Source organism: Pelmatolapia mariae, linkage group LG17 (genome assembly GCF_036321145.2).
Source record: "Pelmatolapia mariae isolate MD_Pm_ZW linkage group LG17, Pm_UMD_F_2, whole genome shotgun sequence".
NCBI lineage: Eukaryota > Metazoa > Chordata > Actinopteri > Cichliformes > Cichlidae > Pelmatolapia > Pelmatolapia mariae.
The window spans coordinates 4,425,570-4,449,670 of NC_086242.1; the positions used below are offsets into that span (position 1 = coordinate 4,425,570).

Below are 24,101 nucleotides of genomic sequence, written 5' to 3' on the forward strand. Positions count from 1 at the left end.
CATCTTCACAATCTTCAAGTCAAGTTAATCATCTTTTCTTAATAATGAAAATCTTTCACATTGTCATTTGAATTTTTAAAACATATTTTTATGTTTATATCTTTGTGATCGCAAATGTGCGAGCAATAGTGGAATGCATCTTGAGATAAACACTGTATTTGCATTCGGTGATGAATCTACTAAGCTTAGAGTATAAAATGCTTCCCTCCTCAATAAATAAGTCAGCTTTATTCATACAGCACTTTTTAAAAATAAAAATCACAAACTGCTTCACAATAAAACTTCAGTTTTCAGTGTCAGTGGAGCCTGTACAATGTAAACGAAGTGGAAGAGAATTTGGCAATTTTGGTGCTACTGAGTGAAAAGCTGTCATAATATGTAGCTATCAGCAACGGCTGATCATATGACCTAAGAGCTCAGGAAGAAGAACGAGATTTCAGCAGGCCAGAGACTACTGAGAAGCTTGACCATTAGGGCCCTAAAATTTAAAGCAAAGTTTAGGAAAGTCTCTTAAACATTCTAAAATTTTCAAACAAATTCTAAAATTTACCAGCAACCAGTAAAGACATAATGTATCCTCTTTTTTTCTTAAAGGGGGGTTTGGTCCATTTTGGGAGCGGGCTCAGTGAGATTAAAGAAGTAAGAGGAGTACGTTGAACGTGTTTATACAGTGAGTGGCAATAAAAGAAAACCGCGGCTCATGAAGCACTTTAGGAAGACTTTTTATTATAAGAGATAAAACAGAAACATTGCAGGTACCAGGTTGGTTCACATGTTTGGTGATGAGTTCCTCCTCTTCTCAGTACATCTAATGTCCAATTTTCACATGTTCTATGAGAATCTGGACAAAGTCAAGGAGTTCATGACTGGGCTCAGAGTCGCTGCTCATTTTGTGTAAGCTGCTTAGCTAACACTAAGTATTTGTTTTTAAAGGATCCAGAGGTCAGAGCTTCCTGATGGATTTCCAGACAAAGATAGATCACCTTCACAAGAAAACAGATACTGCTGCAGCATTTAAATACATAATGGCATCAGTGGCCATGTGTTGCGCCTGTTTTATTGTTTTCAATCTCTGTTATGTGTCAAGAGAAATAAATTAATCAATTCAGAGTTTTACGTTCAACACATTTTCCATGACAACTGATGCCCCGGATGCCAAGTTTGAAAATATAAAGCAATGTTTGATATTTGTATGATTTGTAATTGTTTTGATTTGTAATCTTTTTGTATTTCCACCATGTTGTCAAAATTCTTATTCACCATTTTTAAACTTTGTTATGAAAGAGAGAGAGCTTGTGGCTACATTTTGATGCCTATTTCACGTTGATGAGATCACTTTTGAGTCTTTTAGACTTTTCTTCCTGGTTTCACGACAAAATGAAATTCTGAATGCTTCCTATTATTGGACTCCAGGTACCAAGTTTACTTTGAACACCAATAAAGTTCGTCTTGATCTTGGCCTGGGCCCAGTTTGCCCTTTAACTTCACATTTATTTAATTTTTTCGTTTGGGGGAGGCATCTGCCAACGTTTGGAGATACAAGACAGGTATTAATGAGCTGTTGAAAAAAATGTTTTTTACCCATTGACAAAGAAGAAAACTGCATATTTTGGAGCTTATTATAATATTTTCTTTATTTGATAGAAAGCACATTCATCACTTGATTTATATCAAGAACAAAAACCTATTTTAATTAATAACCCATCATAATTAAACACCAAATGTTTTTGATCTGGAAATAAAAATGGATACAATGCAAAATTCTGTAATCTTTAGCTTTCATCTGTGATGCACATTTCAGGTCTCTCTATACCTCTGCACCCACAGCTGGTGATGTGCTTGTAGGTGTGCTGTACAGTAGAGAGGTCAGAACAATGCAGGGTCACTGTTCTCTTCACCGAGCTCTGCTCCACACAGCATGCACTATGCTGCACTAGCAAGTCACCATGTAACACCACCCTGTTTCAAGAGACCAAGGGACGTATAGGAGGAGAGTGAGATGGGATGGAGGAGGCAGGAAAAAAGAACTCACAGGTCTTGCTTTTGACAGCTTGATTTAGTCTCACCTTGGCTGAGATGAACACTGGCCCTGACACAAAGGCACCTGTATGACAGTGCGGCAGTTGTCAATGGTGATGTTGATACTGGACATCTTGGGAGCGCATCTCTGCTCGCCTTGAGGTGGAAGTGATGTCGTACAGGAGGCCATGATAATGAAAATCAAGGAGTACGTGGAGACAGAAAGGGGGAAAAAAACTTTCAGGCCACATTTTATCTAGATCGTTTTGTGTGGTGCACCACAACACTACTTGGTGCACACAAATTGTAACTCATGCTCATGTTGTTATTGTGTGTATGCGATATACAAAAAGCTTTGCTTAACTCTCAGGACAGCTTGGGCTTTAAGAAATGGACTCTTCTAAAAATCTTCATGTGTATCAAATTGTAGGACTATGAGTCATGCTAAAATGAGAGATTTCTGGTTTTGTAGCCCAGATCATAAACAGTAAAGTTCACAGTCTAAGCCCCAAGGGGTGTGGCTAAGAAGGTCATCCCATCCCCTTGCACTAAATATGTGCATGTAATCCATGAGCATGACACCAAGATCAGGAAGGCAGATTAAAATAGTATTTCTATCATATTAATTAATCCCTTTTTAGAGAACCTCAGAAATGTACAAAAAAAAAAAAAAGAGTTTGGTCTCATCAAGAGGAGTCAAATGTCAAATGCTTCCCCTGCAGTGACTTCCTGTTCTGCTGCTGGCTTTTTGTATATTGATTGCATGCTAAGAAATCATAGCATGCACAAATTCATTTAATCAAATCAAAGGTGCCCTCTGGAAGGTAGAATGCTTAAATGTGTGTTCAATTTCAAAAAACTGAAAGGAAAAAAATGTGTTTCAAGTACGTAACAAAGCTAGTTGTCACAATATTTTGTCTTAGCTTTACTTACATGTATAGCAGCAGTGTTGATCATCCCAAATTCTGTCCTCCTGGAAAATAAATTCCAACATTTAAGCTGTTCGCTGAGTTTATTCTTTTAAACTTTTAACTATGGTCTGACACCAGTGCATCAGCTTTTATGGGTGTTTGTAAACACTGCAATATTGCTGTAGTCATTATCACATTATCGAAGTAAATGCCCTTGATGCAGTATTTAGTTCAGGGATCTCGGTGTGGATTTTCAATACCTCAGAGCAGCTTTGACTGGGACAGACTTTACTCTCTGTCTGAATGCCCTCTCTGCTGCAACTAAATGTCACACAGGGATGGGCAACATCTGTCCATCTGTCACCCATCTACACAAAGAAAACATAGGAAACGCAGCAAAACAATGTTAACTTGGCTGATCAGATCTGTGAGAAAGAACTCTTTTCTTTGCCGAATAAACAAAGAATAGATTAGCGAAAAAGACAAGAAAGAAGATACCATACCTCGTACATTTGTCCATTATAGTTGCATATCTTCTTGGCTGGAAAACAACAAATAACAACAAGCTCTGAGTTCAGCTTAAGAAAAACAAATATCTGAGTCAGGTAACAGAAAAAAATTCACTTTAGATCAGTGCAAGCATGGATTTCACTGTTAAAAAAAAAGTAAACTACATATCAAGTTTAATAACACTTTAATATCTGATAGCTTTGGAGTCTACAGTATGATTTAAAATAGAAAAATGAAGAAAAACATTTGAATGAGTAGGTGCCTTCGATATCTTTTGACCAGTACTGTACAGAGTGACCCTTATACCATACATTAGAATTGAGAAAAGATGTTCTTACCACACATCTGATCACCACAGCAGGAGGTGGTTGCTAAAACCTCACTGGGGCCGCAGAGAGGAACTGGCTCAGGAGGTTTTGGAAAACACTCCTCAGTCCGAGTCTGGTTGTTACATGTGCACAGGTTGCAGTTGGACTGCCACACTTCACCAGGCTGGGAAGGCAAGTTTAGGGAAAATATTTCTGAATCTACATCCCTATACAGACGAGACGTAATTTTTTTCACTCTTGAAAAGATACTTACAAATTTAGGCTCTCCTCTTGGTCCTTTGCAATCTGTGGGGGAATAAAAAGATCAAAGAAACTCACTTCACTCACTAAATTCCACACTTGTGAGTTTCAAGAAGAAAAAAAATCTTCTAGTTGTCACTGTCACCCCCCTGTCCAAGTTACTCACAGGCACAGTCAGATACACAGATATCTGAGTGAGGTCCAGCTCTAAACAGGTTGCTGGGGCAGAAACAACCTGCAGTGTTCATTTCAAGGGAGGTTCCTGGATAACGCACTCTGAACAGTCAAACCCAAGAAAATACATAAAGGTGAAAAGCCAACCTACAGTGGTTTTATTCAGACGAGAGTAATTGTTTAATTGTTCTGGAATTATTTATTAAAAGTACTTTTCTTTTTGTTTTTTTACCCTCTATTGCAAAAATCATCCTGCTTGTTATGGCATTCTCTGTAGACCAGCCCATGTGGACAAGGCACATCTGAAAAGTGATGGAGGACGCCAAAGTTAATAATACAAGTATTATTTTCAGGAAGAACTTGAGGAAGAACTGGTCTATTAGACAAATAGAGTTAAGCTGATTCACCAAGATTGTAGGTGCAAGAGATAAAAGTTGCTTACCACATGATCCATTAGTCAGTCCTCTCCAGTCAATACAGAAACCTGTATTTTTACATTCTTCAGCAGCTTGTGCCAAAATATTACAAGAACCATTTGGATTCCGGCAAAAATCAAAATGGCAGTTCTTCTTTTTAAGTTTTAGATCCACATGCTTGCTGCAAGTGTCAAAGACTCTGAGAAAAAATAAATTACACCCGTGTTTCATTAAAATATGCCGAGATAAGGCAGCTAAAATTTCACATTATTAACATCAAGCCAACAACAAAGAGAACATGCTACAGCTAACTACAGGAAAAGCATCATTCTGTTTCCTGTCTCAGATTTACACATTAAACATGAATCAGTGAGCAGTACCTATTCCTACACAATCCCCTAGCCAGTAGTATGTTAGTGAAGTGCAACTTACGGGTGGTGTAGAAGTTCACATAATGGGCTCAGAGGACAGGGAGGAACAGGTGGTGTAGGCGGTGCTGAAGTTGGCCCAGAAAGACAGGGTACATCGCTTGGTGCAGAATTACAGGCAGGCTTCAGAGGATCTGGATACACCCAGTCATAGGCCGTCTTGTCACAGCATCCGTCATTCTCAATCTGCCCTCCTTTGCGAATACATGATGCTCCACCACACACACCTGGAGGGAGAATTGAGAAAAGTGCAGATAAAAGAGATTTGCGTGCCAATTTGGTGCCATTAATGTGCCACAGCAATAAAACCAACTTGACAAATTTATGAGTTGAGACTCCACTACATATAACACACACACACACACACACACACACACACACACACAGCTAAAATGGATGTACAGCCTCTGGTCTACAGCTTTCTATCTAGTACCCACCACATTGTCCCTGGGTGTTGTTGAAGAAGTGCTCCATGGCCAGATTGACCACCAGGTTATGAGACGGGATGATGGAGACATAAGAACGGATCTTTGGGAGATGAACTGACACCATGTACCCCGTGGTCTCAAATCTTAACCCATGCTCTTCATATGGTGGTTGTATCGTCACATTGTTCAGAGAGGCCTAAGGCACATCAGATCTTTGCTAAAACATCTTGAAATACTTTCTGCAGAAGAATATAAGCTTAAATAGATATATGTGGCATTTAATGCAAATAAGAGTTGTGTTATATTCTACCTGTACTGTAAACAAATGTGGGTCGATACTGAGTATGACAATATTGTTTTGATATCTCAGGATGATGTCTTTAGCACAGGAGCCATTGTTGCCTGGCATGCAATGGGAGTTGTCCACAGCAACTGTAATATTATGGCGTGGTAAACGCTCCTCCACCAAGATGTAGGTGCACGGATCCAGGAAATCAAAATAGACTCCTTGAAAAGAAATATAGTGAGGCTCCCCGTACAGTTCACACTGGCCTGGGAATAGAACAGGAAAAAATGTAACAGGCGATTTTGAAAGGTAGGGGCTGAAAATATTTTTGTAAAATTATATTTTAGATAAGCAGGGTCACATGTTTGTCATGACCCTAAACATTTTCTATCAATGCCAAGGAAGAACATTTAGAAAATGACACAGGAAATATAGTGGCTTGCAAAAGTATTCACCCCCCTTGAACTTTCCCGCATTTTGTCACATTACAGCCACAAACATGAATCAATTTCATTGGAATTCCACGTGAAAGACCAATACAAAGTGGTGTACACTTGAGAAGTGGAACGAAAATCATACATGATTCCAAACATTTTTTACAAATAAATAACTGAAAAGTGGGGTGTGCATAATTATTCAGCCCCCTTTGGTCTGAGTGCAGTCAGTTGCCCATAGACATTGCCTGATGAGTGCTAATGACTAAATAGAGTGCACCTGTGTGTAATCTAATGTCAGTACAAATACAGCTGCTCTGTGACGGCCTCAGAGGTTGTTGGGAGCAACAACACCATGAAGTCCAAAGAACACACCAGACAGGTCAGGGATAAAGTTATTGAGAAATGTAAAGCAGGCTTAGGCTACAAAAAGATTTCCCAACCCTTGAACATCCCACGGAGCACTGTTCAAGCGATCATTCAGAAATGGAAGGAGTATGGCACAACTGTGAACCTACCAAGACAAGGCCGTCCACCTAAACTCACAGGCCGAACAAGGAGAGCGCTGATCAGAAATGCAGCCAAGAGGCCCATGGTGACTCTGGACGAGCTGCAGAGATCTACAGCTCAGGTGGGGGAATCTGTCCATAGGACAACTATTAGTCGTGCACTGCACAAAGTTGGCCTTTATGGAAGAGTGGCAAGAAGAAAGCCATTGTTAACAGAAAACCATAAGAAGTCCCGTTTGCAGTTAGCCACAAGCCATGTGGGGGACACAGCAAACATGTGGAAGAAGGTGCTCTGGTCAGATGAGACCAAAATGGAAGTTTTTGGCCAAAATGCAAAACGCTATGTGTGGCGGAAAACTAACACTGCACATCACTCTGAACACACCATCCCCACTGTCATATATGGTGGTGGCAGCATCATGCTCTGGGGGTGCTTCTCTTCAGCAGGGACAGGGAAGCTGGTCAGAGTTGATGGGAAGATGGATGGAGCCAAATACAGGGCAATCTTGGAAGAAAACCTCTTGGAGTCTGCAAAAGACTTGAGACTGGGGCGGAGGTTCACCTTCCAGCAGGACAACGACCCTAAACATAAAGCCAGGGCAACAATGGAATGGTTTAAAACAAAACATATCCATGTGTTAGAATGGCTCAGTCAAAGTCCAGATCTAAATCCAATCGAGAATCTGTGGTAAGATCTGAGAACTGCTGTTCACAAACGCTGTCCATCTAATCTGACTGAGCTGGAGCTGTTTTGCAAAGAAGAATGGGCAAGGATTTCAGTCTCTAGATGTGCAAAGCTGGTAGGGACATACCCTAAAAGACCGGCAGCTGTAATTGCAGCAAAAGGTGGTTCTACAAAGTATTGACTCAGGGGGCTGAATAATTACGCACACCCCACTTTGCAGTTATTTAATTGTAAAAAATGTTTGGAGTCATGTATGATTTTCGTTCCACTTCTCACGTGTACACCACTTTGTATTGGTCTTTCACGTGGAATTCCAATAAAATTGATTCATGTTTGTGGCTGTAATGTGACAAAATGTGGAAAAGTTCAAGGGGGCCGAATACTTTTGCAAGCCACTGTAGATGAGCCAGTCATGCATTAAAGCACTGTGTCGTTGCCCAACTGGAGCACTGTTCTCTAGTTAACTGATTACACATGCCATTGCAGGCCTTATTAATATGTTGAGTGTTTATTTTTCTATTTGTCATTTTTCAGTTCATTTCTCTTATCTACACCATATGCGGAGAAATGGCTGGTTTGTTAGAGGTTATCTTCTGTTAAAAGATTTTTACGTTTTTCTCCCCCACTGTTGCCAAGTGGTGCTTTTAGGAAACTGTGGGCTTTCTTTCTGTTATATTCTAAGTGTTTCAAGTACATGAAAATAAGCACTTTTTGTGAATTGGTACTGTATAAATGGAATGAAAAACAAAACATAAAAAAAACAAAAACAAAAGCAGAATCACTTACAGTCACACTTCCATGTTTCACAGCATCCATCAGGGACCTTTGTGGCCTGGCCTCTTGGACAGTTGGGAATTACAGGCTCTGGACAAGCCACTGATGCCAAAATGATCTTTCCATTCATACAGCTTTTATAGAAGCAGTCTTCTGTCCATGTCTCACCACAAGCCCAGCGTTTTCTATTCTTCAGGTCTACACATTCACACACTGGTGGTATGATTGTAGACACTGAAGACATTAAAAAAAAGACAGAAACACAGTTGCGTCATGTACAGAAAGGACATCTAGAATCAATGAAGAACAGAGTAATAGAATAGATGGCAAACATAGAAACCTCACCCTGGGATGTGGACCCTTGTGTTTGTGTTGGTCCCGTGTCTACAGTTGTAAGCACAGTGGTGGGAGCTTGAGTTGTAGACTCTGATGTGGTAATCTGTTTCGTGGTGAGTTCACTGCCATTTATTTTTGTTGTCAGTTGTGTCGAAACAGCAGTTTTCAGTGAAGAAGTGGAACTCGTTATAGTTGGAGATGAGGTGGTGCGTGACCAGGTAGTGTCTAATGTTTGGTTAGCTTCTGTAGAGGTTATTAAGGTTACTGCGGTAGCTGAGGGACTTGTCAGTGTAGTAACAGGTGAAGTAGGTGTAGGTTTTGACTGAGAGGTGGTAGTGGGCATTGCTGACCATGTTTCTTTACTAGTGGCAGTATTAGTCGTTACTGACACTGTTGACCATTGAGCAGTAGTAGTTGCTGAAGCTGTTGGTGTAGAGGTGGTGGCCATAGTTGACCATGCTTCAGTGGTAGCTGCAGTATTTGTGGTAACTGGCATTGTTGACCATTCACCAGTAGTAGTGGCAGTATTGGCTGGTGTAGAGGTAGACACTGTTAACATTGCTTCAGCAGTAGTTGAGACATTGTTAGTGGTAAATGTTGGTGTAATGACAGTGGTCGAAGCAGTTGTTTTGGGAGTACTTGTTGCAGGTGTGGTAACAGGTGCAGTTGTGGGTGGAGGTGCTGTAATAATAGAAGTGGTGACAGATACAGAAGCCTTAATTTTCTACAGGACTAAAAAATAATCTTCAGTAGTAACTATTTATTTTCTTGCCTTTTAAGTTAATTCATTTTATGTTACCCACATCAAAGCAGTTGCAATTCTAATGTCATTTAAAAATATATTTAGTAACAATGTAAAAGGAATACAAATTGTCACTCAAACTTACCACAATAAATTCTTCCATTTTCACACAAGCTGGAAAATATACAAAACATCCAACAGTGTCATCTCAAATGTAACACTTGATTTGTCATTCGATGATTACACTGAAAATGTTGATATTTAGATACCATATATACTATCAATAGGTCAACTTACCACTCAGTAGAGTTGATTTTCACCACTTGTCTAGGTTGTACAATTGTGTCATTGAAATAACAAGAGCAGTCCTTCAGTGTGGTGCATTCTCCACTATTCTCATCATAGTATGGAGTGTCTTTTGGACATCTGGGGTAACAGCCTTTTCCAAAAATAAACCAAAACAAAGTATTTTACTTTAGAGGATCCAGTGAGTTAAACAAGCTTCACATCTCAGTATATGTCAATAAAATGTGGTTTGATGGCCTTTAGATGGTCCTTAGTCTCCATGTTTTATTAAAGCTTAAAGTAAATGAGTCACATTAATTTAATCTAAATTTATGAACACTCTTCTTCAACTGTGGGGAATATCCTGAAGTCTAAAAGGTACAGCATCCACAAATGTTAATTTAGAGTGATAATCAAAACAAAGCTCATACCATTAGCTCACATACTGTATCTTGTGTATTTCAGTAGTATTTTAGCAGAAGAATATTTGGTTACCTTCCAGTTTGTGACTGAGGTTGTCTCTTTTACCGCAGGTTCTCATCTTACCACAGGCTTCATAGTGCCAAATACTCTGTCCAGGCTTGTTGTAGTAGTCACAGTAAATTGCTGGTATTTAGGGAGGTGAAATATAACAGATTAATAATAGTTTTGCCAGTTATAAACATTTTTTCCATAATGATCATTACATATTATGACCGATTACCTCTAAATACTAAGCATTAAGAAGTACAAAATATGTAGGGTTAGTTTTACATTTTTCTGGAATGTATGTGCCAGATAAATTAAATCTTTATCAAGAAAACGTATCATATTCCAGCTAACGCCTAGCTAACTAGAAAACAGGTTTGGGGGTTATGTAAAAATAACTGCATATGGAAAAATGGTCCTAACTTACGACACAGATCAGGTGTTCTCCACTTTACACAGACATCCTGGTCACTGCAGGCCTCTGCATAAGCTGCCACAGCTGTGCAGTAGCCCAGGAACTTCCCTTCAAACTCACAGGAGCAGGACTCAAGTAAGCAAGCCTGATAGTAAGGATTTGGGTCCACCTGGGGATTTGAGAACATCCACAGGTGTTATTCCAATCCCAGTCGAATACAATTTTATTTATAAAGCACTTAAAATACCCAGCACAGGACCAAAGTGCTGTACATAAAATAAGTTTTATTAATTATTAACATGTTTTATGTATAGTATGATATTGTAATAAAGTTGGATAAAAACTTTAAAAAGAAAAAAAAAAACAAAAGAAAAAATCTTTCCTTTTTTAACTCAAAAACATGTAAAGTGCATACTTTCAAGTGACAGTCTTTGAAAGTGTCTCCTTTAATAATCATACAGCGCCGCTGGGCCCAGGCTGAGCAGTAAGAGTTGCGATCACAGGGAAATATATCAGCAGTTACATCAGAACAAGGAGGAGTGGCTGCCTTCCAGCTGTTGCCAAAGACCATCGGACTGGACGCTACTGAAAACAGATTTTTAAAAAAAAATGTATCCATTTTTATTTTATTCTATTTATGATAAAAACAGAGAGAAAACCGATTCACCTGCTGAGCCACTTATCTGCAGGTCATTCATCTCATTGAAGTCAAAATTCCCACACAGGCCACAAACGTTGCTCTGCAGGTGAGATTGTTAGAAATACATGCATTCCACAATACAGGGGTGATTAAAATATGAACAAATTAGGCATAAAATTTTCAGAATTATGACAGTAACATATGCAACTTCCAGTCAAATATTTTGTCAATAGAGAAATGTGCAGATTTCTGTTGCTCACCCTCCAGTTTTCATGCAGTTTTATGGTGAGCCGTGTGTGTTTGTCCCAGATGAGAGTTATCCCGCTGCTCGGCACTGACACTATGATATAAAGTCCCACAGTGTCGATACTGTAAAGTGAATTTTCCTGCAGAGTCCAGCCTTGCTGTAGATTTTTGGTCACCTTCATGTCACTCAGTGTCAGGGTGACTTTTCCCTAAAGAGTAAAAAAAAAAAAAAAGAATAATTACAATCCATATGTTGTAACTGACAAACTAGTATTAACTATCCTCTACTTTATGACAGCCATTACCATCAAAGTAAAGACTGAAAATTCAATCATTAATGAAACTTGGTCAGCAAATTCATCGCAGAAAGAGATACAAACCTGCAGGTCCAGGACAATGGAGCGAGAACAGGTGAGTACTTCTTCACAGCAGGGTACGCTCTCCACTCTGACAGAAAAGCTCCCATTTGGTTTTCCACAGTAATCCTAAAAAAAAAAAAAAAAAAAAGACAGGTAAAGTGATGTGTAACTGTGATGCACTACTTGGCTTTTTATGTCAGTTCTCATGCTTGGTCTCACCTCTACAAGCGTGTACTGGCAGTGTCCACTAAATCGATACCATTTAGAGTCAAAGGTCTGATAATGTCCATTTCCATAGACTTGACATGTCCCAGGACACGGCTCATCTGTGCAGTCCCACTGACCCTGACCACAGACACTGTAAGACAGAGACAGGTAACCATAATAGTTTGAGGATGAACTAAATGTTGTCAGTGAACTAGTAAAGTGCCACTTATGAGTGTGTTACCAGTTTTTACAGTTGGTTTTTACAGTCTCTCCTGCCCTGAAGACTTTACCACTGTACACACAGGTGCAGTTGTCCCTTGATACACAGTTTCCATGGTGATCTTCATATTGATCATGTGGGCAGTAACAACCATTCTCGCAGACTTTATCATCAACCTGAGAATCAAACCGAAGAACGTTAAACTTATCAGAGCCTAATCATAACTCCAAATCCATTTTAGACAAAGTGGTATACATTAGAGCTGCAATCTAGTGACAGCTATATAAAAAATATAATGAGAAATATTATTAGAACAGATTTGAATTGTTTGATCAATGGATAATCATCCTGTACTAAAAAAACAAAAACGTTTAATTTCAGCCTTCTAAACACAAAAATTATGAAGGAAGAATTCAACAACAACAACAATAATAATAATAATGATAGAAAGCCATAAAATGATGATCCTTTGACCTACCAGTGGTTTGCTGAGGCTGTCACAAGTTTTCTGAACTGTTTTAATGGGGTTCTCAGAGCAGTGTACACAAACTTTCCCATTTTTGCATCCTGGTCATTAAAACACAAAATATAATATTGTGCTATGTATTATATGACACATGGTTGTTTACAATGGCATTGTATGCATTAGAATGGTATGGCATTGTAATGCATATTCACCCTATTCACATCACAGAGGATACTTCAACTGTGGCTAAATTGTTGTTTGTTATAATTATGTTTGATGTGACTACAGTAGAAAAATATGGATTTACCACAATCCTTAGAACAGGTCAGCTTTCCATTCTTACAGAGGCTGCAACAAACAAAAGCAAAATGTTTAGATTAATGATATTGTAGCATTTTTTAATGGCTTTATGTATTGAAAGAAACAGCTCACCACTGCCGTCCGTTGATTACAACAGGCCCTGGAGGAGCTATACCACCATGGTGATGGCACACACAGTCTGCCTTTGGAGTGCAGGTGTTTCCTTGGTTCAGGTATGTTCCTTCTGGGCAGCCACAGCCCTCCACAGGAGAGTCATCCACCACAGGGTTAGGTCCAGACAGGGAGCGGCATGTACGGTTGAAAGGTTGTATGTCATAGAAGAACTCTTGGTTCTTTGGACATGCTGGAGCTGTAATACAACACTATGATTAGCAATCAATTATTCTTCACTAAAGAGTGGACAGATTGTGACAAAACGAAGTGAACAGTGCGCCTGTGGAACATGAACTTACTGCAGCTGGTAGCTTTCCTCCAGTCACCAACTAAAACCCCGAGACCGGCACAAGCTTTGGCGTAGCTGCCCAGAGCAGTGCATAAGCAGCTCTCCACATTCCTGCCGCAGTTACAGGTTCTTTGGATACAAGCCTACAAATAAACATTAGTTTCATCTTGATATTAATCTTTCAACCTCAGTTAACTCTTGACCATTTATCAACAAGCCCAAATTTCTTCTTACTGTGTAGTACTGGTCAGGTGGCACATGTCCATGGCACTTGGCAAATATTCCAGTTGGGTTGTTTAACAGAGAGCACTTTTCATTAGCAAACATTTCTAGAAAAATTAAAATAGAATTAGATATAAAAACAATAATAATTCCTTATTTATCAACTTGTTACAAAACATAAAGGGTTTACCTAAAGATAATTATACCTACTGAAAGCAGTGACTCTGTTCTGTTAAATGTAGAAAATACATTAGAAATCCAAATCTGACTATAACCTGGAACTCCTTCCAGTATCACAGTATATTATGGGATAAGGCAGATTTACCCCAGCCTCTTTGGTTTGTTAGAACCATGTATGTAGTTTCAACTCTGTGTGTTATAATATAATATTGGACTAAACCTTTTCTGGCAATAAGATTAGATGAATATAGGAAAAATAAAAAATAAATGGTCTTTTTGTTGTTAGTATAGACATTAACTGTGAGCTTAGTATTTAAGCTGGATGCCAGTGTGAACAATATAGGATTTATTTGAATCATTAACTGGTACCATTGTGGGTGTTGATGCAGGTGGTGGGAATATTCACTGCACAAGCGCCCAGACTCCAGGACAGAGCAAAATGTTCAGCAGAGTTCTCGATGATGCCGCTGCTGCTGGTGAAGTCGTCTGTGCTGTCCCCGTTGTTGTTGCCACAAAGACCTGAAGGAAACCCTGAGTGATCAAGCTGGATCATGCCACCAACGGTGCTTTTAATGTAATTTTTTTTCCCAACCTGACATTGTGCCCTTGTGTTTTGTAGGAGCAGAGATGTAGAGCTGGATTTCTGGAGACAACTGGACTTGGATCTTAATATCAGAGGATGTCTCAACTTGGACGTGCATTGAGGACTGCCAGTAAATTTGAGCATGATCTGAAAAGTAACAGGTATGTAGGCAACCATCAAATGTACAGTCACAGGAAAATGAAAAACCTTGCAGTTAACCAGACTGTTTACTTTGCCTTACCAGACTGATAAAATTCACTAATCTCTTGGTTTTCACAGTGCACCATGTCATTTTTGAATGTATACGTTTCCTGAAAGTCCGAAAAGAAAAGTATTCAAATTTGAGTGGACACTGCCTGTTTGTCATTTAGATGCTAAGTCAGTGCCCAAACACTTGGCATACCTGATTATGCTGAAGAACAGCTTTTTTCAGTGACACATCCTTATCAGAAAACTGAATCAACACTGTCCAGTTGAGATACTGCAAATGTCATTAATTAAAATACAAAGAATTTATAACCACTCACAAGAACATAGATCCATGTTAAATAAGAGGGGAAAGGGCAGAGTACCTGTAATGCCACGAATGCACATTTACCAGGGATGCCATATTGTTTGCCATCAAATGTTGTCACAAATTGTCCTTCAATCAGACATTTTCTTGGGCAGACGTCTTCAGAGCAACGCCACTTTCCACCTTCACACAAACTGGGGGCAGGTTTAAACGTTAAATAAATAAATTGGTTGATGATCTAAAATGTAAATAAATGATTGGAAATTATGTCTTAGATATAAGATGAAAGAACAACATTTAAAAAAACATATATCAATGGAATATTTGCTAACACCTATTCTCTAGACTAGTTTTAGCGCTGTTGCTGCAAGTTTGCTGTTCCAAGTTGGCTACACTGTAAGTTAGCTCAAACTTACAAAGTGAAGCCAACCTTGGTGTCTAACTGACCAAGCTTTTTGTTGAGGATCATGGTTGGTAACAAGATCTGTCTCTCTAGCTGCAACCCAGTAGGTGTTTTGTTTTTGATTAAGTTACATTGCTTGGTTTTTTGTTATTCATGGGTTTTTTTCTGGTGTTGATGGTTTTCTGTTCATTTTATATTTGTAGTTCTAGCTCCTGGTCTCGCAAAGTGTGTCTCCTCTGTGTTCCTTGTTTCATATCCAGTCATGTCTCAGTGTCTCTGAGTCGGCGTCTTCGCAAATGTCTCAAGCTTCCTGTTTCACTTTGATAGTCCTTGTCCTATGTCAGTGTATTCTGATTTGCTTCCTCCCTGTCTCGTGATGTCTGATTAGCCCCAGCTGTGTGTCCCTGCTGTTTCCCATTCAGTCGTTATCCCTCTGTGTATTATTCCCTGTGACTTCCTCTGTTGCTGGTTTGTCTGCATCTCCTGTGTATTACCCGCTGAGTTTCTTCATGTTCCTGGTTGTGTTTCTCCCCATCTCAGGCTTTTATGTTTCATGTCTAGGTTTCTAGTCCAAGGCTTTTGTTCCTTTGTGTTATTTTGTAGTTGTTCCCAGTTTAGTCTGTGCCATGCTCAGCTTTGTTTCTATTCCATATCCCCGACTGTAAATAAAGCTCACTCGCAGTAAGTCAGTCATCAGCGTCTGCACTTGCAGGGCTCTAGACTAACTTTTTGCCACGGCACAAAATTTAGGCGCACTCACATTTTTCAACTGCATCGCTTACCACCGCAGTTTTACATGTGCACTTTTTTGGGGGGGGAAATTGCAGTCCATACATACAACATTCATTTCTAAATTATTAACTAACAAACTTGTGCTTAAAGTGCTTTGGCAAAATTGTAGAAAATGTTAAACTTAATCATCATCTCGGCTCCTCTGACGACCTGTTTGCTGTTGCATGCTGCTGAAAGGCAGTGGGGAGAGGGGACACTTGGGCAGTGCATTTATTGCAGCATATAATGTGTTTTCTGGATACACTGTGCTTTTTCAGCATTCAAAGATTGATGGCACCGTGTCAGAGCACTGGCTATGAATTTTAGACAGATTAGGCCTTAACTTAACAAAAAAGTTATCAATCGTTCTTTTCATCTTTTCTTATTACCCACATCTACATCCACTTCTGCCGGGCCTAGGCTGCTCACTACAGCTGGGTATCATCACTGATTTCTATAATCCATTCGATTCCGGTTCTCAAAGTCCCGATTTGATTCAATTTAGCCTCAGACAGTCAGAAATATTATAATTCTGATCATTTATCAGTACTGATACATGTGAGACTTCATCAGAATTGTGAACATCACAGCAGATGCCTTTGTGTCAAAGTAACTGAGAATAAAACACAGAAAAACATGAAGGAGATTTTTCTGGCCTGGATTTTTATAGCAGATAACCTTAAAATTATTCTGCAATATTCTGCAATTTTGCATAATTTTAAAAAGTTTAAATTTCTTCAGTATTGAAATTAGGCTTTCTTGTCCGAGGTCATTTAACCCTGGAGAACCCATGGGGTCAAATTTGACCCCATGGTTTCCCTAGAAAACCAATGGGGTCGGCTCTGACCCCATGGGTTCTCCAGGGTTAAGTGGAAAAAAAAGAAAAGAAAAAAGACAGCGGCCGACAGCGCTGTAAACAACGGTAGACTGGTGGGTAATAAGCGAATGAATAATGCAGAAAACAGAGATTTGAGACGGGAAACTGTTCTTGAAGTACACAGAGAGAGAGAGAGAGAGAGCTGTGCATGAAGTGTGATTTTTATCGTGGTGGAAGCAAAACAGCAAAAGTCAGAGTGAATTCATGACGATGTTTATCAAATGTGAAGCGTAGTTTGCTGTTTCTTTTGCTGCTGGCTCGGTGAATTTTGGTTGGAGAGAGACAAAACCTGCAGCTCAGAATCGAGCCCAAAAAGACGTAAACACAGAGCGGACCTGACGCATCAGAATCGGTGAGCTCCGACAGCATGTCCGTCTATGTGCCATCGGGTGAGAAAGCCGAGAAAGAGAAAGCTGATTCTGATGTGTCGAGTCCGCTCTGTGTTTACGTCTTTGTGTGGAATCCGTGTACCTGCTCTCATTTGCTGTTTGGTGGTTGTTGAAATAGTTTTGTGAGCTTTAATCTGAGAATCTGGCGTTTCTGGCAAAACACAGTTATACTTAAAAGTCGATTCAGGATTTAATGAACAGATATCGCTTTATTTAAGCTACTCGCCTCTCTCCATCCACCTGCATTCCAAATTGACCACGGCCAATCAGAGAGGTCCCGCCCCTGACTATCTCTGATTAGTTTAGTCCACGATAGGGGCATAATGTGTGTCTGTTGTTGACCACACGGAGAGTTGCAGAGATGGGGGTTTTTTTGTTTTGTTTTTTGTTACCTGAACAGTTTTTTTAGTCGCACCATTGAAAAATTTGGTCGCATTTGCGACCAAATTAGTCGCACTCTAGAGCCCTGACTTGGGTCCTTTCTCTCACCACTTCACGTCTGCCTCTGTTGCCATGACAGTAGGTTTAAGAGGTTTTCAGTTAGTTTCTTCTCAATTCACCAGATCTGCCTCCCTGTGCATTTGTCCACTTTAACAAATGAATATCAGTTTGATGAGTTACACACTGGATTAGATACAGAGAATAGGGGGGCCTATACAAACTGGGCCTTCACCTGAGCAACCTGATAATGGCACCACCAGCTAGAAACCATTCTGAAGATGGTTTTGAGGAAGACTTCAGTCAGACTTAATTTAGGTATGGTTTTTAATTTTTTGTGGGCCAGATACTTTTTTTTTTGGTCACACCAAATGGGCAATCGTGGCTCAAGAGTTGGCAGTTTGTCTTGTAATCGGCTCGGACAGCCTCGGTCGTTGTGTCCTTAAGCAAGACACTTCACCTGTTGAACTGGTGGTGGTCAGGTGGTGCAAGTGTCCGGCAGCCTCGCCTCTGTCAGTGCGCTCCATGGCAGCTGTGGCTACAATGTAGCTTGCCATCACCAGTGTGTGAATGGGTGGATGACTGTATGTAGCGTAAAGGGGTCCTTGGAAACTAAGTAAACCGCTATACAAATACAGGCCATTTACCATTCACCATTTTACCTCATATAAAAACTTTTTCACTCTACTTACCATGACTGACACTTGGTGCTACGTGTTTGTCCAGTTAAGTAGGTCTGGCCAGCAAACACACAGGGGCAACTGGCTGGATTCACACAGCTGAAGCCAGGAAAGTGATCATTAAGCACCTTGCCTAGACACATGTTTAGTACCGCCTTAAAACACAGTTAACAAAAAATAAAGCCATATAAATTATTCTAGCTGCTAAATGACTGAAGATCTGCTCACCCTCCGGGCATACACAGGAGCTAGTGATATCCTGGTTGGTGACCTGTGGGTTGGGATTGGAGCAGCTAGGAACAAAGGGGGCACCTTCTGCTTGATAAACCAGATTTCCAGGACAGGTCGGCTGATCTAATTTCACACAAAAAAAGACAATATTTCATTGCAATTTTCAATTCCCAGTTAAAATAAAGTTAAATTTGACATAACTAAACTCAACTTTTTTCAAAATGCTAAATCTGATTAAAGATCACCTACCGCATTTGGTTATGGAACTCGTTTTGTTCCAGAAAGATCCCCTTTTTCCAAAAAGCTGCCCAATCTCTTTGAAGAAAGCACAGCTGATATATTTGCTGTCTTCATAGCTGTAAATGTTCTTGTAACACAGCTGAAGGTAATGAAGCCAGCTTAACTGTAGATAACCCATGATGTGGGAGAAGAATTGGTTGCAGACCTGCAAATACCAGAGAAATAATCTAGAACCAATTGACAGAGTCCACGTGTGATGTAAACATTTGACCTAAATTTTATGATTAGGTGTTTGTAAATACAGCTGATTGCATAGACTCCCAAATGTTACACACTAGGACAGGGGTGGGCAATCTCAGTCCACGAGGGCCGGTGTCCCTGCAGGTTTTAGATGTGTCCTCGAACCAACACAGCTGATTTAAATGGCTAAATTAGCTCCTCAACATGTCCTGAAGTTCTCCAGAGGCCTGGTAACGAACTAATCATGTGATTCAGGTGTGTTGACCCAAGGTGAGATCTAAAACCTGCAGGGCCCTCGTGGACTGAGATTGCCCACCCCTGCACTAGGAGATGACTAGAAGGTAATTTCACTTATAACCTTGCTACATCAGACATCGATCCTCTGAAACATGTTGGCAAAAACTGTTTTCCCTGTCAGGAAAAGCCACTATCTCCACAGCACCACCAATCAGGGGACATAGATTAGATCAGGGGTAGGCAACTCCAGGCCTCGAGTGCCGGTGTCCTGGAGGTTTTAGATGTGTCAGTGATCCATCACAACTGATTTAAAGGGCTAAATGACTCCTCAGCATTTCTTGAAGTTCTCCAGAGGCCTGGTAATGAACTAATCATTTGATTCAGGTGTGTTAACCCAGGGTGGGATCTAAAACCTGCAGGACACCGGCACTCGAGGCCTGGAGTTGCCTACCCCTGGATTAGATCATGTGACATCTAAATGGCCCATTTATCACTTTGTTCAGATTGTCATCATAATTGTCTACTAACTTCATGTGTAATTTCATATCTTAACTTAGTCACTAAATGCCAAGCATGGCATTTAGTGACTAGCAATCATTTCATTGGAGATGAAGTGAATTTGTTCATTCTGGACATAGGAACCTGAAAAAAAGTGTTTACATAACAAGGATTTTCCCATCACTTCATACAGATCAGCAGAACTTACTGAATTAGGAGCTGACACGGAATCTCTGGTTTGACACGTGTCATCAGGGAGCACGCTCTCTCTGACCAGCTGCTGCTCATTGTCTGAATGCAGAAAAACATATGTTCTTTTAGGAGACTTTGTGTAAACAAATACCACATTTTTTAAAAAGCAAATATTCTGTAAGAAAGTAATCATTGTAATTATGCACACCTACTTTGCACTAAATTGACACTCCTTTGACTTTTTGAACACATTTTACTAATTTATGGTCAATAATAACCACTATTTATAATAATTTCACAACCATCCAGACTGTAACCATTACTCTAGATAGTACTGTTGCCTATTAATTACAATAATAATAAAATTATTAAGATAATTACATGATATACTGTGTTTTCCACACAGTCCAGTCATGTCAGTGCTCAGCTCTTGCCTCAGCTCCACCTTAACAGCAATTCATACAAAAACATTAGATAATGTAGTAATTCAGAGTGTATGTATGTCAGCTTTCCTGATTTCTATGAGTGCTCTCACCCAAAGAGTGTCTATTCCTCCAGGTACACTGTGCCAGGTGACTGAGAGAGGCAGCATTGAGCTCCTCAGTTTAGTGTAGATGCCGTACTGAAAAATATGCTGGTAGGTGTGATCATATGGAAGAGAAACACTGTAAATAGGCAGAGAGAAGCCTCGGTTCAGGAATTTTACAGTATAGACAGAAGCCAAATATCAAAAACATTTAGCTCGCAGTTTTGAACTGTAAAAATATCACGTCTCAAAGGTTACTCTTGTCTTTACCTCTGGCCTCTGGTGTCCTTGCATCTTCAACATTGATTTAAAAATAATCTAAAATAGTGATGTATGTTACACGTCCTCCAAAACAGCAAATCATACATTTTAAAGATTTTGTGGCGGTAGTGACCAATCACATCACAATATGGAAACTGCCACTTCTGGCATAATGGCTTTAACTGAATGTAAGCTAAAAAAAATATAGAAGAAAAAGCAAGATGACAATTCATAAATTCTCTTTTAATTTTTCTTCTTTAAGATAGTTTTGAAGGCTGTTACCAGGTAGGATAGAAAACTCAGAGCTGTACGGGGCAGATAATCATTTCTGTGGCTATATATTTGTAATAAATAGACAGTGTCTAGAGGCCAAACCTTTTGTCCTCCACCAGTATGCTTCCATTCTGAAGGACAGTCCTGACTTTATTGATGATGATCTCGACTTGCACCAACAAGCCACTGTTCCCTCGACGTATAGAGACGTCGCATTCAACTCGGTTGTGGGTGAATCGAGTGAGGGTGAAGGGACAGTTGGAATGCACATAGAATCCTGAACCTTGGAAAGGCTGGACGACTCCACTGCCGAATGTCCTGCAAGTGTCTGATCACAAGAAAGGTCTGAAAGTGAGTGAATTATAAAATAAATAACTAAAAAAAAAATTTAAAAAATGAGTTATAATATTTTAGTATATCAAAATTATTGTAATTTCTTGTAGTTCTTGCAAAGTTTTTTGTGTAAAAATAACACAAACAAGTTTTCTTTCAAGTGAAGTACCATCCAAGTATAGTAAACAAATGTTGCATACTCACATTTTTGACTTTCACTTGTTGCCATAGATTCACCTGTGCCAAAAGCTAGGATGAAAAAGGAGAGTTAAAGCAGATATGAACGTAAAAATAACACAAACACTTGGGAGATATTTTGTACCTGAACAAAAAAAGCAGACAGTAAGCATCCATCGCTTTGAGCTCATGATCCCTGACGCTCCCTTGCAACAGCTGTAGCCAGGAAGAAGTCGAAACATAGCCAATGACACAGCTTATATAGTCTGTGTCAGTACTAACGTGCTGCTTGAATGACCACATACATAATGCCATCACTTTAGGGCACATTGCACTGAAGTGCACTCATTTCCTGGAGATCTAATCCTTACCCCAAAGCTTAATGTGAACCTAATCTTACCCTATCCGTTAAACCTGTCTTCACCTTAAAGTTATGATGTAATGATTTATTTTATGGGGAATAATTTGTTCCAGCAATGTGGCTATGAGAACAGATTTAGCAACAACATTAGCAAGAGACGTACACACACAGAAATTAAAAACCCAAATAGATTTGATTTAAAGAAACTGAAATAAGCAGTTTCCATCCAACAAAACCATCTTACCTTAAATCAAGTTTCAGTATAGGAAGCCGTTTTAGTTTTATGTGTTTGCTGAGGTCCATTAAACTTAAACATATTAATTTGTTCACTGTGTGATTTAAACTTAGGTTTGGCTGTGAAACTCACTTCCTGTAACTGTAACTTAATATCACCAGGACTGTGGTCTGACAAGGTGGAGAAATCCCCAACTCCCCTGTTATTCTTTCACTTTCTAAGCCCGTTTTTAATCCTTTGACCTTTGACCAGATGTCTCCTCCAAGATGCTGTCAGCCTGGGGCAGACAAAGCAAAATGAGTATACAAGTTTATAAAACTGGTTTAATAGAACAACTTTCCAATATTGACTCAGAGCCTGTAGATGAGTACTACACTGAAAAAAGAAAATAGTTGAACCAACTTAATTGAATTATTTCAATTGGTAACACCTAATTTAATTAAGTTCTTTGAAATGAAGTTAATACATTAGATTAACACAACTGATTTAAGTTACATGTACTTAATAAATTAATTGTTGTCAAATAAACATTTTGCATTAATCCAACTTAAAATTAAGACATTTCAACTTAAAGTTTTCAGTTTTTCCAACCCAATAATTTGCATAACCCAAAAGTAAAATATTGCTCTTTGCTAACCTAATAATGTGGTTTAGTGTAAATAATTTTTTGTAGTGACTCTAAAATGAAATTTTAGTTTGTTTAATAAAGCTTAAATCAAAATTTTAAGTTGGCTGAAAATATTTTTCAAAAATTCAAAATCCAATGTTTTTTTTTTTAAATACTTTATTGTATAAATGTAATAAAGTATTACCTTTATGGCAACCAACACAGCTTTTGGTCAAACACATTACACATTTGTCCTTTTTAAAACACATATGCACAAAATGCAAGTAACGCTTAGTAGGACCACAAAGTTGTCATCAAAGTGTAAAGTGCAACACAGTATTACACAAATATCAATCTCAACACATATAGTGTCAACTATGAAAAAGTGCCCCAAGAGTATACAGAAACTTCTCTTCAGCTATAGCCAATGAATAAATATCTGAACAGTGTAGCTGACCAATGGGGATGAAAAAATATAAACACTCCTTTAGAGTTTTAGAATGTCACAACAGTTTGTTGTATAACTGAGCACATCAAACCTGAAATGCAACCTTTCCCTTGAAACGAAGGCAAATATGTCTGAAAAAAAATTAAAAAATAAATAAAAATACCATACAAAGTATGTATAAAAGCACATTAAATTGTGGTTTGAGGTCTCTTGGAGCATAAAAAAGGCCCAACATCCAAAAGAGACTACATATTTTACATGCTATATGTCCAAACACAGTTGTTCCTTCGCATTATGGCACAAGGCCATTTGTTGGTCATTGTTCTGTGCCATTACTGGGAGCTTTGAAGTTTGATATACAGATTTTGGACTTTGGGGGACATCTTGTGCTGATCAAGCTGCATGAAGATTTTTTGGAGCACTTCAAAAGTGAAGCGAAAGGGTTTTGGATAAGCTAGGTTGAGTGCATAGATCAAACCTAGAAGCAGGGCACAAGCTGAGGCAACCGAAGTTAGTTCATGCAACACTTCCACACCCTCAATGACAATGCCAATGTCTTCAGGTGGCTCCTGCAGTCCCTCCCCCTCCTTCCGAATCACATACACTGCCATGGTGACCTCCTCCAGGTCCCTCTGAACATCATCTGCTCCACAGTCCTACAGAGGGGTACAAGACACAAACACAAATCATCATTAGCCTCACTTCTTACTGTGATTAAGTGTTTGGGTGATGTACCAATATGTGTTATGTGCTGGGCTATTTCTTGGCTGGGTGTCATCACACACCAGAAACAGCAGAGAGAGGTGTATCAATCTGACTCTAATCAAATTGTAAGCAAGAAAGATAAGATTTCCCAACATGTCAAACTATTCCTTTGAACTTAAATAATCAAGTA

At 39.3% G+C, this 24,101-nt stretch overlaps 1 protein-coding gene across 1 annotated transcript; it reads right to left on the reverse strand.

Annotated features, from left to right (window-relative positions):
* Nucleotides 1-1,772: 1,772 nt before the first annotated feature.
* LOC134615887 (mucin-19-like) lies at nucleotides 1,773-21,862 on the reverse strand. Its single transcript, XM_065469510.1, has 37 exons — nucleotides 21,838-21,862; nucleotides 21,583-21,627; nucleotides 21,148-21,373; nucleotides 20,521-20,650; nucleotides 20,376-20,430; nucleotides 20,002-20,084; nucleotides 18,828-19,023; nucleotides 18,576-18,701; nucleotides 18,360-18,480; nucleotides 14,848-14,983; nucleotides 14,679-14,756; nucleotides 14,517-14,586; nucleotides 14,285-14,422; nucleotides 14,062-14,211; nucleotides 13,525-13,619; nucleotides 13,301-13,433; nucleotides 12,960-13,197; nucleotides 12,835-12,875; nucleotides 12,540-12,628; nucleotides 12,083-12,237; nucleotides 11,854-11,992; nucleotides 11,656-11,760; nucleotides 11,290-11,484; nucleotides 11,057-11,129; nucleotides 10,805-10,971; nucleotides 10,402-10,558; nucleotides 10,002-10,112; nucleotides 9,519-9,660; nucleotides 9,090-9,160; nucleotides 8,156-8,377; nucleotides 5,766-6,007; nucleotides 5,465-5,651; nucleotides 5,144-5,254; nucleotides 4,023-4,054; nucleotides 3,779-3,932; nucleotides 2,067-2,175; nucleotides 1,773-1,959 (listed from the first exon to the last, which is right to left on the reverse strand). Exons 1-37 carry the CDS (start codon nucleotides 21,860-21,862, stop codon nucleotides 1,773-1,775), a joined length of 4,734 nt encoding a protein of 1,577 aa, XP_065325582.1.
* Between the last annotated feature and the right edge of the window lie 2,239 nt (nucleotides 21,863-24,101).